The 18,652-nt window shown below is 44.7% G+C and overlaps 1 protein-coding gene across 2 annotated transcripts in view; it reads right to left on the bottom strand.

Moving 5' to 3' along the window:
• Positions 1 to 719: 719 nt before the first annotated feature.
• The window catches only part of MOK (MOK protein kinase), a 33,715-nt gene continuing 15,782 nt past the window's right edge, over positions 720 to 18,652 (bottom strand). The window contains exons 4-12 of one of the 2 annotated variants that reach the window (XM_077269145.1): positions 14,164 to 14,234; positions 11,718 to 11,796; positions 11,307 to 11,355; positions 9,381 to 9,559; positions 7,710 to 7,811; positions 6,661 to 6,834; positions 6,489 to 6,597; positions 1,189 to 1,386; positions 720 to 1,101 (exon numbers count right to left, since the gene is read on the bottom strand). In XM_077269145.1, coding sequence (XP_077125260.1) covers positions 1,021 to 1,101; positions 1,189 to 1,386; positions 6,489 to 6,597; positions 6,661 to 6,834; positions 7,710 to 7,811; positions 9,381 to 9,559; positions 11,307 to 11,355; positions 11,718 to 11,796; positions 14,164 to 14,234 — 1,042 coding nt within the window. In that variant the 3' untranslated portion in view covers positions 720 to 1,020. The remainder of the gene's footprint in view (positions 1,102 to 1,188; positions 1,387 to 6,488; positions 6,598 to 6,660; positions 6,835 to 7,709; positions 7,812 to 9,380; positions 9,560 to 11,306; positions 11,356 to 11,717; positions 11,797 to 14,163; positions 14,235 to 18,652) is intronic. The other variant, XM_077269151.1, reaches the window with a different exon arrangement.

The following is an 18,652-nucleotide window of genomic DNA, read 5'->3' as shown; positions in this document are numbered from 1 at the left end:
GAGGCGACCATCTTTATTACTTTTTAGATGACAGGACGACTCTTGACAGAAAGCGGAGGAAAATTTCTTAAAAAGGTGTCTGCTCCTATACTACTCATTAATAATGGAAGTAGTGGGTGGAATGAATTAAGAGAAATCTATGCTTGACTCCTGGTCCCGCTTTCCTCCCAACAGAACAGTGTTTCTTTAGGTTGGACAAAATTATGATGTGTCGTCTTTAGGATTGATAGGGCTTCGCCCTCCGGGACCCTCACAAATGTTTAGTAATAAAGGGTCCTGCTCACTGGCTACCTGCAGCAATTAAAGGGTTCCTCCAGCATCACTAACCTCTGCGTCGGGTGGTGAGTGCGGCTAGATTCGACTCCCTGTGAAATTGGAAGCAGATGTATAGTCAGTTCTATGGGCTGTATATAAAATCTTTCAGAGTATAAGACATTCTGCACAGTCAGTAGACTACTGCCCCCTACACATGGAGCTGTCTGAATGGATGCGACTTTGGAAAGAAATAGATCTGCACCTGTCTGAGATCCACTCTTGGTTTCCGATTAGAAATACTAAGGCAAAAACACTGACCAAATTACACGTGTGAATGAAGCTCCAGCCTGTACTGAGGTGCTGCCTCCCAGCAGAGCCTGTATGCTGAGGGACAGACTCCGAAGTTTGTAAGATTACAAACTTGTTTTTTTATTTTACTATTTGTATCAAAAACAACATGAATGGTCACAATAATATTCATATTTAATTAAAAAACAATATCACTGCACTGATAAAGCGAATTATGGACAGCGAAGATTGTAGAAGAATTAATACAATTTTTCTGATCAGTTTGTGAAGTGCAAATTGAACTGAATTGTTTTGGGGTTTTTTAACCCTGAAAACAGTACCAGAGCGAGGGGAGATGGGCTGGGCTCTGATCACAGGGATTGATTACATTCTGGCTGCTGTAGCGACAGCTTTGTATATCTTCTCCGGCTCTGCTAAAGGCACGGGGTTTACATTAATTGTCTGTGTGTGGTGAGATCAGAATCCTCCTCCTTTTCTCTCTAGAGAAGGTAAGTGATACGGCTTCATCATCGACTTCCCGTGTTGGTGGATGTCAAACTGTTAACACACGACGTAAAAGATTACAGCCCCCAAGCAAAGACACTACAATCACAAAAATGAAAACTCCGAAGATGTCGACTTTACCTTAGTGTCTATGTATTTTACACTTGGGATTATTGGAAGTTTTCCTCCGTTTCCAGGAGTGGGGAAAACGGACTGAAACTTGAGCGTGGAGAAGGGTACAGTCCTCGATACACTCGGCACGTTCAGTTTTGGCAGCTCCATTGGAAAGGTAGGTCCGTGGTGCTGGAAGGCAAGTTCTGGGTGCGGCTTCATGATCTGCTTAAAAAGAAAAAAAATATTATTACTAGATTAATAAAGAATCTATAATGTCAAACTCCTAATGTCTAATTGAACCATTTTCAAGATCTCTGCTTGCCGTCAAAGTAAACAGGAATGTGTCTACAATAAATATTAACCCCTTAGTGACAGAGCCAATTTGGTACTTAATGACCGAGCCAATTTTTACAATTCTGACCAGTGTCACTTTATGAGGTTATAACTCTGGAACGCTTTATCGGATCCCGCTGATTCTGAGATTGTTTTTTCGTGACATGTTGTACTTCAAGTTAGTGGTAACATTTCTTCGATATTACTTGCGATTATTTATGAAAAAAATGGAAATATGGCACATTTTTAATATTTTGCAATTTTCAAACTTTGTATTTTTATGCCCTTAAATCAGAGAGATAATGTCACAAAAAAATAGTTAATAAATAACATTTCTCACATGTCTACTTTACATCAGCACAATTTTGGAAACAATTTTTTTTTTTGTTAGGGAGTTATAAGGGTTAAAAGTTGACCAGCAATTTCTCATTTTTACAACACCATGTTTTTTTTAGGGACCACATCACATTTGAAGTGATTTTGAGGGGTCTATATGATAGAAAATAACCAAGTGTGACACCATTCTAAAAACTGCACCCCTCAAGCTGCTCAAAACCACATTCAAGAAGTTTATTAACCCTTTACGTACTTCACAGGAACTGAAACAATGTGGAAGAAAAAAATGAACATTTAACTTTTTTTTGCAAACATTTTACTTCAGAACCATTTTTTTTAATTTTCACAAGTGTAAAAACAGAAATTTAACCACAAATTTTGTTGTGCAATTTTTCCTGAGTACGCCGATACCCCATATGTGGAGGTAAACCACTGTTTGGGCGCACCGCAGAGCTTGGAAGTGAAGGAGCACCGTTTTACTGTTTCAATGCAGAATTGGCTGGAATTGAGATCGGATGCCATGTTGCGTTTGGAGAGTCCCTGATGTGCCTAAACAGTGGAAACCCCCCACAAGTGATACCATTTTGGAAACTAGACCCCTTAAGGAACTTATCTAGATGTGTGGTGAGCACTTTGAACCCCCAAGTGCTTCACAGAAGTTTATAACGTAGAGCCGTGAAAATAAAAAATCTCATTTTTTCTACAAAAATGATCTTTTTGCCCCCAAATTTTTATTTTCACAAGGGTAACAGGAGAAATTAGACCACAAAAGTTGTTGTGCAATTTCTCCTGAGTACGTCGATACCCCATATATGGGGGTAAACCACTGTTTGGGCGCACCGCAGCGCTTGGAAGAGAAGGAGTGTCGTTTTACTTTTTCAATGTAGAATTGGCTGGAATTGAGATCGGACGCCATGTCACGTTTGGAGAGCCGCTGATGTGCCTAAACAGTGGAGACCCCCCACATATGACACCATTTTGGAAACTAGACCCCTTAAGGAACTTATCTAGATGTGTGGTGAGCACTTTAAACCCCCAGGTGCTTCACAGAAGTTTATAACGTAGAGCCGTGAAAATAAAAAATCGCATTTGTTTTCACAAAAATGATTTTTTCGCCCACAAATTCTTATTTTCACAAGGGTAACAGGAGAAATTAGACCACAAAAGTTGTTGTGCAATTTCTCCTGAGTACGTCGATACCCCATATGTTTGGACCCCATTTTGGAAACTAGACCCCTTAAGGAACTTATCTAGATGTGTGGTGAGCACTTTAAACCTCCAGGTGCTTCACAGAAGTTTATAACGTAGAGCCGTGAAAATAAAAAAATCGCATTTTTTCTACAAAAATAATCTTTTTGCCTCCAAATTTTTATTTTACCAAGGGTAACAGGAGAAAATGGACCCCAGAAGTTGTTGTACAATTTGTCTTGAGTACGCCGACACCCCATATGTGGGGGTAAACCACTGTTTGGGCGCATGGCTGAGCTCGGAAGCAAAGGAGCGCCATTTGACTTTTCAATGCAAAATTGACTGGAATTGAGATCGGACGCCATGTCGCGTTTGGAGAGCCCCTGATGTGCCTAAACAGTAGAAACCCCCCAAAAGTGACCCCATTTTGGAAACTAGACCCCCCAAGGAACTTATCTAGATGTGTAGTGAGAACTTTGAATGCCCAAGTGCATCACAGAAGTTTATAATGCAGAGTCGTGAAAATAAAAAATATATATTTTTTAACAATAAAGATTTTTTAGCCCCCAAGTTTTTATTTTCACAAGGGTAACAAGAGAAATTGGACCCCAAAAGTTGTTGTCCAATTTGTCCTGAGTATGCTGGTACCCCATATGTGGGGGTAAACCACTGTTTTGGCACACGGCAGAGCTCGGAAGAGAAGGAGCGCCATTTTGGAATTCAGACTTTGATAGAATTGTCTGTGGGTGTTATGTTGCGTTTGCAGAGCCCCTGATGTACCTAAACAGTAGAAACCCCCACAAGTGACCAAATTTTGGAAACTGGACCCCCTAAGGAACTTATCTAGATATGTAGTGAGAACTTTGAAAGCTCAAGTGCTTCACAGAAGTTTATAATGCAGAGTAGTGAAAATAAAAAAAAAAAAATTTTCCCAACAAAAAAGATTTTTAGCCCCCAAGTTTTTATTTTCATAAGGGTAACAGGAGAAATTGGACCCCAAAAGTTGTTGTCCAATTTATCCCGAGTACGCTGATGCCCCATATGTGGGGGTAAACCACTGTTTGGGCGCACGGCAGAGCTCAGAAGGGAGGGAGTACCATTTGACTTTTTTAGCGCAAAATTGGCTGTCATGTTTGGAGACCCCCTGATGTACCTAAACAGTGGAAACCCCCAAATTATAACTCCAACCCTAACTCCAACACACCCCTAACCCTAATCTCAACCCGATCCATAATCCTAATCACAACCCTAACGATAATCACAACCCTAACCCCAAAACAGCCCTAATCTCAACCCTAACCATAACCCTAATCAAAACCCTAAATCCAACACACCCCTAACCCTAATCCCAACCCTAACCCTAATCCCAACCCTAATCCCAAACGTAACACTAATCCCAACCCTAACCCTAATCCCAACTCTAACCCTAACTTTAGCCCCAACCCTAACCATAACTTTAGCCCCCATCGTCACAAAAAAAGTTCAATGTAACCTTTTTTTTGTAAGTCGCGTCCGCCATTTCCGCGCATGCGTGGCCGTAACTCTGCCCCCTCCTCCCCAGGACATAGACTGGGCAGCGGATGCGTTGAAAAACTGCATCCGCTGCCCACGTTGTGCACAATTTTCACAACGTGCGTCGGTACGTCGGGCCGACGCATTGCGACCGCCCCGTACCGACGCAAGTGTGAAAGCAGCCTAAGGCTACTTTCACTAGCGTCGTACTCAGCCCATCGCAGTGTGTCGGGCCGACGTACCGACGCTAGCGTTGTAAGCGCCGCACAACGGGTGCAGCGGATGCTGTTTTTTCAACGCATCCGCTGCCCCATTGTGAGGTGCGGGGAGGCGGGGGCGGAGTTCCGGCCACGCATGCGCGGTCGGAAATGGCGGACACGTCGCACAAAAAAGTTACATGTAGCTTTTTTTGTGCCAACGGTCCGCCAAAGCACGACGCATCCGTCGCACGACGGATGCGACATGTGGCAATCCGTCGCAATGCGTCGCTAATGCAAGCCAATGGAGAAAAAACGCATCCTGCAAGCACTTCTGCAGGATGCGTTTTTTCTCCAACGACGCATTGCGACGGAAGCCAAAAAACGCTAGTGTGAAAGTAGCCTAACCCTAACCCTAAATTTAGCCCCAACCCCTAACTCTAACCCTAACTCTAACCCTAACCCTAATTTTAGCCCCAACTCGTCTTCTCCTGCCGGCCGGCAGATGGCAGCAGATGGCGGGCGCACTGCGATCACATCGGAGGCCAGAGAAATTAAAAGGCAAATCGCGTTTTGTTTTTTTTTTGTTGCGACCGCCGGTAAACGGTTAATTACCAGCGATCGCAACTCGGGGGTCGGTAAAAACCCCCCGAATCATGTTCTCTGGGGTCTCGGCTACCCTCGGCAACCGAGACCCCAGAGAAAATCCGACTCTGGGGGGCGCTATTCACTTTTTCCACAGCGCCGTTAATTAACGGCGCTGTGGTTTAAGTACCCTTAGCGGCCGCCGTTAAAAGGCGTATCGGCGGTCGTTAAGGGGTTAAAGCAATAGGTGCTGAGATCCCAAATTGTATTATTTGAAGCTTTTTGTGCTTAAAAGGATTCTCCAAAAATATGCAAATTGTCTCTTCAGAGAGGAAGAGGACTAGAACTCTAGTGCCACCTATTGGAAGTAGCAATCCTAACAGTCAATGTCGACCCTTTAAAGAGCCTTGTCACATGACTTAGGATAAGAGCCAAACCAGATCTCAATTTGCAGTTACTGTGCTTCGGGGCACTGCAAAGTGGAGATCTGGTTTAGCTGATTGAGAGGTATCCAACCGATATCCGAGAAGTATCATTTCTCCTTGCGAAATAGTGAGTCATCCACAGATTAAGGCCGGGATCGCACATGTGAGAAACACGGCACTGCCTCCTGCACTCCAGAGCGGAGCGTGCGACCGCATAGTAATACATGGAGCCGCACGTTCCGCTCCTGAGTGACGGCAGCAGTGCCGGGGATTAACATGCGAGACTCGGACGTATTTCTCGCATGTGTGATCCCGGCCTATGAGGTAACACTGATTTCTGGGGCCTGAACGCTGACTTTGAATGGAGCAGAGATCGAGCACACCTGCTTCATTCAAGACCAATAGTGGATAAGTCTTTTTCGGGAATAACCCTTTATCATAGTTACAGGAAAGTGAGATTAGATTGGTGAGGGGCCGACTCACTGCAAGGGGCTTTTGACATTGGACTCATCCGTGTCTACATTGCTCTGTCTGCTCAGTTGCAATGTATTGCAGTGAATGAGAAAACAGCTAATTGGTGGCGAGAGACCCCTACTGATCATAACCGTTAACATTCTAAACATGGAAGAATCCTTTATTTATGATACACAGCTCCAAAGCCGCTGCATAGACAAAGGCTAAAATAAAAAAACACAATGCTGCGAAAGCATGAAAAATCCCATAGACTAGTGATAAAGAAAAAAAAGTTTACCTGCCTTCGGCCCTGTCCTGCGATCCGCATCAGATAATTCATAGAGGCCGCAGTGTTTGACTTCTCGGCTAGTCCTAACTTGCGAGGTAGGGAATGCTTCTCTAGTGTCCTGAAATAAGGAGATGCATCAGCTATGGCATCCGGACAGGACGGACTAATCTGGGTACACTACCTGGGCTCCTCGAAATAGGGATGCTGGAGGGCTTTCATGGCGCTGAATCTGTCGTCGGGGTCATATTCCAGCATGGCGGACAGCAGCGAGATGCTGTCTGGTGAGATGCCAGGTAACAGCTGTCTGATCCCGCTGCCCTTCTTCGGAGGGAAATCAAAGTTCATGGCTCTTGACCTGCAGTAATGAGCTGAATATTACTAGAAGCAAATATTTTGTGTAGATTTATTCGAATCTTCCCTGCTGGCAGCACAGTGCCGCTCCAGCGGTGCTTTATGAGGACACAAGTGGGCGACGCTGCTGTACGATACCCAAACACCCTAGTAGGGCGTTTAGTAAGACCACATAGGTGTACTGAAGAAGGAAGAATTTGGGCACAGCAAGAAAAGACCCCAAAGCTTCCTGCCTATAGATCCATCTCTCAAAAGGGAGTGAATTGGGAAATAGGACTACATTTAAAGGGGTTGTCCACTACTAGGGCAACCCCTTCTCTGTCCCCACACTTGGCCCGGTTAAAATAAAAAAGCTTATACTCGCCTCCTGTGCTAGCGCCTTTCCAGCAGTGTCAGTACTTGCGACCAGATGGCTCCTGTGCAGTTGTTGCGACATGTGACCCCGACACCCAATCAGCACTGGCGTCACTGCCCCCCCACGGACAAATTGAACATGAAGAGGAAGTCAGGGCTGCGGCTGATCCAGGACTTCCTCGTCAGGGAACAGTGACGCCAGTGCTGATTGGGCGCCGGGCTTACGTGTCATACAACCGCACGGAGGCCCTGGGAACGCGAGTGCCGACACTGCAGGAACAACGGGGCGGCATGGGAGGCAATAACAAGCTTTTCAATTTTATCTGTGTCAAGCGTGGGGAATGAGAAGGGGTTGTCCTAGTAGTGGACAACCCCTTTAAGGATTCTTTTCTGTGGATCTTATGTTTTCTAAAAATGATTAATAAGATTTACACTGTACAATTGCAAATCATTAAAAAAAATGTAAAAAAAACAAACAAAAAAACGTATGAATGCAAACTGGATTTGACAGTATAAGTCTCTTACTGCTTAAACTTCTGCAGCACAGCGGAGGCCGGCGTGCCCAGGATGTCGTGGATTTTGGATATCTGGTCTAGTTCATTCAAACCAGGGAAGAGAGGATGGAGGCTGAAAGAAAAAAAAAAATAGCAAGCGGCTGCCATGTACGGTGTTATTTTTACTAGGGAATGTAGTCGCCCTTGTGTCCACAGTTCTCTGCGGGGAGAGCGTTTCTGTTGACACAGACAAATGGGAATGCTGATGCCGGGGTTGATATGCTGCGCTAGCAAAAGCTGTCTGTACAAAGGCCAGCGCTGGTTAAAAAGCCCCGTGAGTGAGCGCTATCGAGAGTTACTATCTGCCAGGGTGAACAAGCAGAGGCAGGACCTGTGACCACCAGCCAACCAGTGCCAGCTTACTACAACTGGTAAGCTCTGGAAATGGCATGATGAGAGTTGTAGTTCGCAGCAGATGGAAAGCCACAGATTCAAGACCTGTTCTTGAATACAAGGGACTGATGTATAGAGAAGGAGCAGCATTCCCAAGCTAGTAAGTGATGGCATGTCACAAGGATATGCCCTCGTCTTTGAAGTCCTGCAGATTGGTGATGGTGGGTATTCCGACCCCCAGTCTCCATAAACACTGAGCCCCTGCTCAAGAGAAAGTATATGTGTCCATCTACTGCTCTGTGGGCGCACTGTCTTGCAGAAGCTCAGCATCCGGATGCTTGGGGGGGTCTCAGGTCCTGAACCCTCACTAATATGTATGAAGCTTAACCCCTTAAGGACCAGGGGTATTTCCGTTTCCATTTTTTTGCTCCCCTCCTTCCCAGAGTCATAACTCTGTTATTTTTCCCATCAATATGGACATGTGAGGGCTTGTTTTTTGAGGGACAAATTGTACTTTTGTCTTTCCTCACTTGCTATGATCGTCAACCGCTGAGTGGCGCACATAGTGTTTTGGCAATGACAACCACGGGGGGGTCTCCTGCAGACCCTGGTTTGTCATGCCCACCCATCGGTGACCCGTGGTCATGTGACACGGGCGCTGATGGGGGGGGGGTTAATGACGTGCTTCTTGCACATGCATGTTAAACGCAGCTGTCAAGAGTTTGACAGCGGCATTTAACATGTTTAAAGCCACAGGTGGATCGCGTTTCCACACGCGGCTGTTAGGGGCTAATAACAGCTGATCAGATCAGCTGTCATGGGCCAGAAAAGGTGCGGGCTCCGGCGGTGAGGTGTCCATTGTCGGATATATCCATCATTGGATGTTAAGGGGATAAGAGCCTGCAATATATAAAACAAACTTTTGAAAGTGTAGGTATTATAACGTTAATGTTTGACCTCTGGAACCCTATTGATCACCAGAATGTAGGGATCACTGTGGTGCCCATGCAAGGAACTGCAGCCGGCACCTGGGGAAGCTCCAATCTAGAGTAGTAACCCCCTAATTCCCAGGATCAGATCATTATCTTAGAGAGATGAGAATTCCCCTCTATGCTTCCTCTCCTAGCCTTACCCGAACTGCCCCTGTAGAAGTCGCTGATATATCCTCTCCACGCTCTGGCTCAAAGCTGGGGGTCCTTACTGAGCTGTCAACCCCTTTATCTGGTCTGTACTGCTGGACCTTTCATGCCACCTAAAACCTGCTCTCTGCTGTTCGTGTGCCCGGAAGGATGTCATGACGTGGCCTCACCTGCAGATTTCATAGAAGACGCAGCCGGCGCTCCACATGTCCATCTTGTAGGTGTAGTACCCGTCGGTCAGGAGGCATTCGGGGGCTCGATACCAGCGGGTGGAGATATATTCGGTGTACGGCTGCTTGGAGAAAACACTACGACACGAGCCAAAGTCTGCCAGCTTTAGGACATCTTGCTGGAACAAAAAGCATTATATATACAGTTAGGTCCATATATATTTGGACAGAGACAACATTTTTCTTATTTTGGTTATAGACATTACCACAATGAATTTTAAACAAAACAATTCAGATGCAGTTGAAGTTCAGACTTTCAGCTTTCATTTGAGGGTATCCACATTAAAATTGGATGAAGGGTTTAGGAGTTTCAGCTCCTTAACATGTGCCACCCTGTTTTTAAAGGGACCAAAAGTAATTGGACAATTGACTCCAAGGCTATTTCATGGACAGGTGTGGGTAATCCCTTCATTATGTCATTCTCAATTAAGCAGATAAAAGGCCTGGAGTTGATTTGAGGTGTGGTGCTTGCATTTGGAAGGTTTTGCTGTGAAGTAAACATGCGGTCAAAGGAGCTCTCCATGCAGGTGAAACAAGCCATCCTTAAGCTGCGAAAACAGAAAAAACCCATCCGAGAAATTGCTACAATATTAGGAGTGGCAAAATCTACAGTTTGGTACATCCTGAGAAAGAAAGAAAGCACTGGTGAACTCATCAATGCAAAAAGACCTGGGCGCCCACGGAGGACAACAGTGGTGGATGATTGCAGAATAATCTCCATGGTGAAGAGAAACCCCTTCACAACAGCCAACCAAGTGAACAGCGCTCTCCAGGAGGTCGGCGTATCAATATCCAAATCTACCATAAAGAGAAAACTGAATGAAAGTAAATACAGAGGGTTCACTGCACGGTGCAAGCCACTCATAAGCATCAAGAATAAAAAGGCTAGACTGGACTTTGCTAAAAAACATCTAAAAAAGCCAGCACAGTTCTGGAAGAACATTTTTTGGACAGATGAAACCAAGATCAACCTCTACCAGAATGATGGAAAGAGAAAAGTATGGCGAAGGCGTGGTACAGCTCATGATCCAAAGCATACCACATCATCTGTAAAACACGGCGGAGGCAGTGTGATGGCTTGGGCATGCATGGCTGCCAGTGGCACTGGGTCACTAGTGTTTATTGATGATGTGACACAGGACAAAAGCAGCCGAATGAATTCTGAGGTATTCAGAGCCACACTGTGTGCTCAGATCCAGCCAAATGCAGCCAAACTGATTGGTCGTCGTTTCATACTACAGATGGACAATGACCCAAAACATAAAGCCAAAGCAACTCAGGAGTTTATTAAGGCAAAGAAGTGGAATATTCTTGAATGGCCAAGTCAGTCACCTGATCTCAACCCAATTGAGCATGCATTTCACTTGTTAAAGACTAAACTTCAGACAGAAAGGCCCACAAACAAACAGCAACTGAAAACCACCGCAGTGAAGGCCTGGCAGAGCATCAAAAAGGAGGAAACACAGCGTCTGGTGATGTCCATGAGTTCAAGACTTCAGGCAGTCATTGCCAACAAAGGGTTTTCAACCAAGTACTAAAAATGAACATTTTATTTAAAATTATTGAATCTGTCCAATTACTTTTGGTCCCTTTAAAAACAGGGTGGCACATGTTAAGAAGCTGAAACTTCTAAACCCTTCATCCAATTTTAATGTGGATACCCTCAAATGAAAGCTGAAAGTCTGAACTTCAACTGCATCGGAATTGTTTTGTTTAAAATTCATTGTGGTAATGTCTATAACCAAAATAAGAAAAATGTTGTCTCTGTCCAAATATATATGGACTTAACTGTATATATATATATATATAATGATAGTGACTACATGCATGTGTTACACTATGAGATCAGAGATTACAGCGTCTCACCTTTATCAGAATGTTCTCTGGTTTTACATCACGGTGAAAAATGCCATTTCTGTTTCATTGCAAAAGGAAAAAAAAAGAAATAATTGGAGAATACTGGAAAATAATGCAGCTGTGGTGCAACTACGTCCTGCTGAGTTTCTGCTGGTAATTTGTGGATTGCGGCAGGTCTGGAGGATGAAACCTCTGGCTATTATCACCGCAGTGCAGGGTTAATATTTAAAGCTCTGTTCTGCAGCCTGTGTCAAGCTGGGGGTTGTAGTGTCACAGCAGCTGTAGAGATGCAGGTTGGAGACCATTGCTAGAGGATGCAATGAATTGTCAGTGACTGTTCCCTGAGGCAGCGGCGAGAAGATCGGGTAATAACGAGGAATACGAGGACACAGAGGAAGTAAACCCTTCCGTCCGACCCACCGGTGTATGTGCTCCAGAGATTTACACAGCTGGTACATGTAGTTCCTGACTTTATGCTCAGAGAGGGGCTGTCTTCTCTCTGTGAAGGAGGAAAGATTTTAAAAAAAGATGATTAAACATTAAATTCAATCTTTTCTTCTTGCGGTCATTGAAGGTTTATATCCGTGGGCTGAAAACGAACACAGACCGGATGCTTCTCACAGCTGAGGGTTTGCCACAATAGCGTTCAATCGTCTGTTACCTAAACACCTCAGCAGCACAAACCTTTTCATTGTGCTGATGGTTTGCTACAATGTATCAGTGAAGTCAATTACAGTATAAAATTCGAACCGCTCGGTTGCAGTCACCATACTGGTTTGTGCCACTCAGTGGCTACTTGTTACATGCAAATACAACATAAAAAAGGAGAAACAGCACCACTATAGTTAATGGACTGCGTCTGGCACTGCAGCTCAGCCCATTTATAGAGAATAAGGCTGCACTGCCATACCTGACATGGGCCTAGAGGCAAGAATGGCACTCCTTCTAATACAAATATAGACAAACCCCTTCAAGATGTCCAACGATAGCAAACCCTCAGCTGTAAGACGTAGGAGGCCAGGAGAGATTTTTTGACAGCAAAGTCAGGACACCCCACCTCACCCATACAAGCTAGATTCATGTCTGCTGAGCCAGAAAACAAAGTCCTGCAAGAACACAAATAATTATCTTACATAAGAGAAGTTCATGAAACAGGAGGCTCAGGATGAAAAGGGCAATAAGTTTTCCTTGGGACATTTCAGTGCCTAGTTCTCAGTATTGATGGGGGTCCCAGCAGTCAGACCTCCCCCCAACCAATCGTGATGGAGGTCCAACCACTGTGAGAATGGTCAATGTTGGGAGTAACCCTTTAACGCACACCAGTGTTGAGCACTGTACCCAGCTCATAATCCGTGCCTCTTACAATATGTCGCCCGCTGCTCTGTACAATCACTCTTGGCACAAATCACCAGGAAGCTGGCAGAGAACCGAGAAAGTAAATGTTATCTGCAAAGCGGAAGAGAAAGCAAAAACTCTGAGGATCAGCTCAACATTAAGATATATGGATACAGGTTCCAGTTGGAGATTGGGTCAGAGACGTACAGAGGGGACAGGTTCCAGGCTGGAGATTAGGTCAGAGACGTACGGAGGATACAGGTTCCAGGCTGGAGATTAGGTCAGAGACGTACGGAGGATACAGGTTCCAGGCTGGAGATTAGGTCAGAGACGTACGGAGGATACAGGTTCCAGGCTGGAGATTAGGTCAGAGACGTACGGAGGATACAGGTTCCAGGCTGGAGATTAGGTCAGAGATGTACGGAGGATACAGGTTCCAGGCTGGAGATTAGGTCAGAGACGTACGGAGGATTAAGGTTCCAGGCTGGAGATTAGGTCAGAGACGTAAGGAGGAAACAGGTTCCAGGATGGAGATTAGGTCAGAGAAGTACAGAGGATACAGGTTCCTAGCTGGAAATTAGGTCAGAGAAGTACGGAGGATACAGGTTCCAGGCTGGAGATTAGGTCAGAGAAGTACGGAGGATACAGGTTCCAGGCTGGAGATTAGGTCAGAGACGTACAGTGGGGACAGGTTCCAGGCTAGAGATTAGGTCAGAAACGTACGGAGGATACAGGTTCCAGGCTGGAGATTAGGTCAGAGACGTACAGTGGGGACAGGTTCCAGGCTAGAGATTAGGTCAGAAACGTACGGAGGATACAGGTTCCAGGCTGGAGATTAGGTCAGAAACGTACGGAGGATACAGGTTCCAGGCTGGAGATTAGGTCAGAAACGTACAGAGGAGACAGGTTATGGACGGCCTTGAGGGGTGCAGGAATGTTCAAAGGAAGGCCACACAGAAGGATGTTGTTGGCATTCACAATCATTTTTTAGAGGATTGACGTGGCATGGGCGATGTACCCTAATGGTATGAGGCAGAAGAAAAAACTTGGAAGGATTAAGAGTCCCTGAAGGGCCAGCAGGACCATCTATCCAGGACCCCCAGAACCTAAGGAACCACTCATTAGACCCATGAGCCTATATGCTTGGACACAGGTGGTTCACCATTAATATCACGACTCAAGAAGGGTTTTTATGGTGTTCAATAATCTTTTTAGTATGGACCAAGTCCAAAAAGGCAGACCTTAGGAGCACATATAGAAAAAAGCTGTCTGTACAACGTATTATTGTGTCTACCATCGTCTGCTAACTCATTATTCTGTCACAGGACAGCAGGGCTCACTACACCGCAGCCCCACAGACCCAAACAAGGGGTTACTAAGCCAGCAAAGAAAGTGCAACTCAGCTGCCATTATACGGCCGATCCTCCGCCTCGGGCAGACATGGGAGACGTGTTTAGGACTTATCCCGCTCTATAAGGCGGCCATAAAAATCTGTTCTGCCTTCTTATGAGGCCAATGACCCCTCACTTACCTCTAATTAACTCGTAGATGTTCATGTCCATCAGCTCACAGATCAGGGCGAGGCATCCAGATTTTCTGTCGCTGCAAGTTTAGAAAAAAAACCTGTATAAGGCTATGAGCGCACTTGCTTGCAGAAATTTCTGTAAGGTTTCTGTGTCTCTTGGCAGAAAAACGCGGTGGAAAATATGCACGTTTATGCGCTTTTGCATGCGTTTTTTTCATGCACTTTTGTAAATCCATAGAGCTAAATGAAGATATATTATTAAAGAAAAAAAAAAAGAATTGCGATGTCACTTCCTTGTTCAACCTCTTCTTTTTCATTCTCCATTTTGGAATTGAAGACCATAATGTCATTACATACCATGTTCAAATTTATAATGTTTACACACAGAAATACAAATGAAAATATACAGTGGGTACGGAAAGTATTCAGATACCTTTAAATTTTTCACTCTTTGTTTCATTGCAGTCATTTGGTAAATTCAAAAAAGTTCATTTTTTTTTCTCATTACTGTACACTTTGCACCCCATCTTGAGTGAAAAAAAAACAGAAATGTAGTAATTTTTGCAAATGTATTAAAAAGAAAAACTGAAATATCACATGGTCCTACGTATTCAGACCCTTTGCTCAGTACTGAGTAAGAAGCCCCCTTTGAGCTAGTACAGCCATGAGTCTTCTTGGGAATGATGTAACAAGTTTTTCACACCTGGATTTGGGGATCCTCTGCCATTCTTCCTTGCAGATCCTCTCCAGTTCTGTCAGGGTGGATGGTGAATGTTGGTAAACAGCCACTTTCAGGTCACTCCAGAGATGCTCAATTGGGTTTAGGTCAGGGCTCTGGCTGGGAAAGTCAAGAATGGTCACAGAGTTGTTCTGAAGCCACTCCTTTGTTATTTTAGCTGTGTGCTTAGGTCATTGTCTTGTTGGAAGGTGAACCTTTGGCCAAGTAGGAGGTCCAGAGCACTCTGGAACAGGTTTTCATCCAGGATCTCTCTGTACTTGGCAGCATTCATGTTTCCTTCAATGACAACCAGTCGTACTGTCCCTGCAGCTGAAAAACACCCCCATAGCATGATGCTGCCACCACCATGTTTCACTGTGGGGATTGTATTGGGCAGGTGAGGAGCAATGCCTGGTTTTCTCCACACATACCGCTTAGAATTATCACCAAAAGGTCTATCTTCGTCTCATCAGACCAGAGAATCTTATTTCTCATAGTCTGGGAGTCCTTCATGTGTTTTTTTTTTTAGCAAACTCTATGCTGTCTTTCATATGTCTTGCACTGAGGAGAGGCTTCTGTCGGGCCACTCTGCCATAAAGGCCTGACTGGTGGAGGGCTACAGTGATAGTTGACTTTGAGGAACTTTCTCCCATCTCCCTACTGCATCTCTGGAGCTCAGCCACAGTGATCTTGGGGTTCTTCTTTACCTCGCATCAAGGCTCTTCTTTCACGATTGATCAGTTTGGCTGGACGGCCAGGTTTAGTTAGACTTCTTGTGGTCCCATACTTCTTCCATTTAAGGATTATGGAGGCCACTGTGCTCTTAGGAACCTTGAGTACTGCAGAAATTCTATTGCAACCTTGGCCAGATCTGTGCCTTGCCACAATTCTGTCTCTGAGCTCCTTGGTCAGTTCCTTTGACTTCATGACTCTCATTTGGTCTGCCATGCACTGTGAGCTGTGAGGTCTTAGGCTACTTTCACACTAGCGTCGGGCACTGCACGTCGCAATGCGTTGTGGAGAAAAAACGCATCCTGCAAAGTTGCCCGCAGGATGTGTTTTTTCTCCATAGACTTTTATTAGCGATGCATTGCGACGCAGTGCCACACGTCGCAACCGTAGGTTGCGTCGTGTTTTGGCGGACCGCCGCCACAAAAAAAGTTACATGTAACTTTTTTTGTGCGTCGAGACCGCCATTTTCGACCGCGCATGCGAGGCCGAAACTCCACCCCCTCCTCCCCAGACCTTGCAATGGGGCAGCGGAAGCGTCCTAAGACTGCTTCCGCTGCCCACTTCGGGCATTTTTTTCACAGTATGCGTCGGTACGTCGGGCTGACGCAGCGCGACGGCCCCGTACCAACGCTAGTGTGAAAGCTGCCTTATATAGACAGGTGTGTGCCTTTCCAAATCAAGTCCTATCAGTTTAATTAAACACAGCTGGACTCCAATGAAGAAGTAGAACCATCTCAAGGAGGATCATAAGGAAATGGACAGCATGTGACTTAAATATGAGTGTCTGAGCAAAGGGTCTGTATACTTATCACCATGTGATATTTCAATGTTTCTTTTTTAATAAATTTGCAAAAAATTCTACATTTTTGTTTTTTTCAGTCAACATGGGGTGCAGAGTGTACATTAATGTGAAAAAAATGAACTCTCTTGAATTTACCAAATGACGGCAATGAAACAAAGAGTGAAAAATTTAAAGGGGTCTGAATACTTTCCATACCCACTATATGTGTAATACCAAGCCCGAGGTTTAGTAATGAACAGGTGTCAGACAGATACCCTCATTAATAAAACTGTACATAAAGAGTTAAATATAGACACACACACACACACACACACAAGCCTATGTAGGAGCATTAACATAATGAACCTACATATGCTGTAACAAAACAGCAACTGTCAGAAATCTGCGTGAAACGCAATATCTGTTTATTTTCAAAAAAAATGTAAAAGAAAATTGTGTGGGCTCCCGCATAATTTTTATAACCAGTAGAGGGAAGGTCGACGGCTGATATTAATATTCTGAGAAGGAGCCAATAGCCAAAAAGGTTCCCAGGCTATTAATATCAGCTCACAGCTGTTTGATTAGCCTTTACTGGCTAGTGTATACGGGAACCCTAGGAAAAAAAAAATTGACATGGGGTCCCCCTATAAAATCGAACCAGCAAAGGCTAGGCAGACAGCTGCGGGCTGATATTAATAGCCTGGGAAGGAGCTATGGATATTGACACCCCCCAGGCTAAAAACATCAGCTCTCAGCCGCCCCAGAAATGGCGCATCTTATAGATGCGCCAATTCTGGCACGTAGCCTCGCTCTTCCTACTCGCCCTGTAGCGGTGGCAAGTGGGGTCCATATTTGTGGGGTTGATGTCACCTTTGTATTATCAGGTGACATCAAGCCCACAGGTTAGTAATGGAGAGGCGTCTATAAGACACCTATCCATTACTAACCCCATAGTGATATTGTATAAAAACACAGACACCCAGAATAAAGTCCTTTGTTTGAAATAATCACACAAACTCCTTTATTGAATCTACATTTACCATATTTACTGAATGCCTAATCCCCGACACCATCGTCTCCTGCAAACAATCAAAAAATAATAAACCAACATATAATACTATCCTGTCCAGCGTAGTCCATTTAATACCGAGTGTCCCACGGGAGATGTGACCGCTCTACCCTGTCTCCGGAGATACACTGACAGGAGGCGATCGCTCCCGCAGTGTATCACTGCACTGACGTGAGAGTTCACCGGAGTTCATTTGCTCCGATGCTCTCACTTCTACCACTGTGTGACAACTTTCTCACGAAGCGGTGCAGTGAGAGCACTGGAGCTGATCAGCTGATGAACTCCGGTGAACTCTCACAGCAGCTCAGTGATACACTGTGGGAGCGATTAGCTCCTGTCAGTGTATCGCTGGAGGCCGGTCACATCGAGATGTGACTGTTCTACAAATGAGATCACCGTGGGACACTCAGTATTAAATGGAGTACGGCGGAAAGGTGAGTATATGTTGGTTTATTGTTTTTCATTGTTTGCAGGAGACAAGGGCGTCAGGTATTAGGTGTTCGGTGAGTATGTATTTTGTATATGAATATGTATGTAATTATGTAAATGTTTAGATTTTTTTTACAATTGAACACAGGCGCTGTATGATGAGACTATTCTCCCATCATCAGCTCCTGCTGTCTCTGCTATATGTGACAAAAGACGTAGCAGGATGGGATATGTGACAAAAGACGTAGCAGGATGGAATTAGTAGTCCCATCAGACAATGCCTAAGTACAATCACTAAGGGCTGTTTGTCGCATGGGTACACATACACACATAGACACAGACACCAACACACAGATTCTCTGTCCACACACATATTCTCCGCCCACACACTCTTCCTCCTTTTGACATTTCCTTTGACAATTCACAGCGTTTTTGGCAGTAAATATGCAGCAAATACGCAAACCTTTTTACACCTACGGTTTTGCGGCAGATTTGACTGACTCAATTGAAGTCAATGAGTCAAAAACGCTGCAGAAACACAAAAGGAATTAAAATCCTGCAGAAAATAAAACGCTGCAATTACGGACAGAAATTTACTGATCATGTGCACAACACTTCAGGATTGTCATTGTATTACCCTGCATAAGTATTCCATTGCGTTTTTGGACCATTTACGTGTGTAAAAAAAAATGCATTAAAAGCGCATCGTGTGCACATAGCCTAAAGATCAGCGGCGAAGTGTTAAAGGGGCCGTCCAGTTCCAAAC

This window comes from Ranitomeya variabilis, chromosome 1 (genome assembly GCF_051348905.1).
Source record: "Ranitomeya variabilis isolate aRanVar5 chromosome 1, aRanVar5.hap1, whole genome shotgun sequence".
Classification (NCBI taxonomy): Eukaryota; Metazoa; Chordata; class Amphibia; order Anura; family Dendrobatidae; genus Ranitomeya; species Ranitomeya variabilis.
Note: the sequence above shows the minus strand (reverse complement) of the source record. Positions and strands in the feature narration are given on the sequence as shown.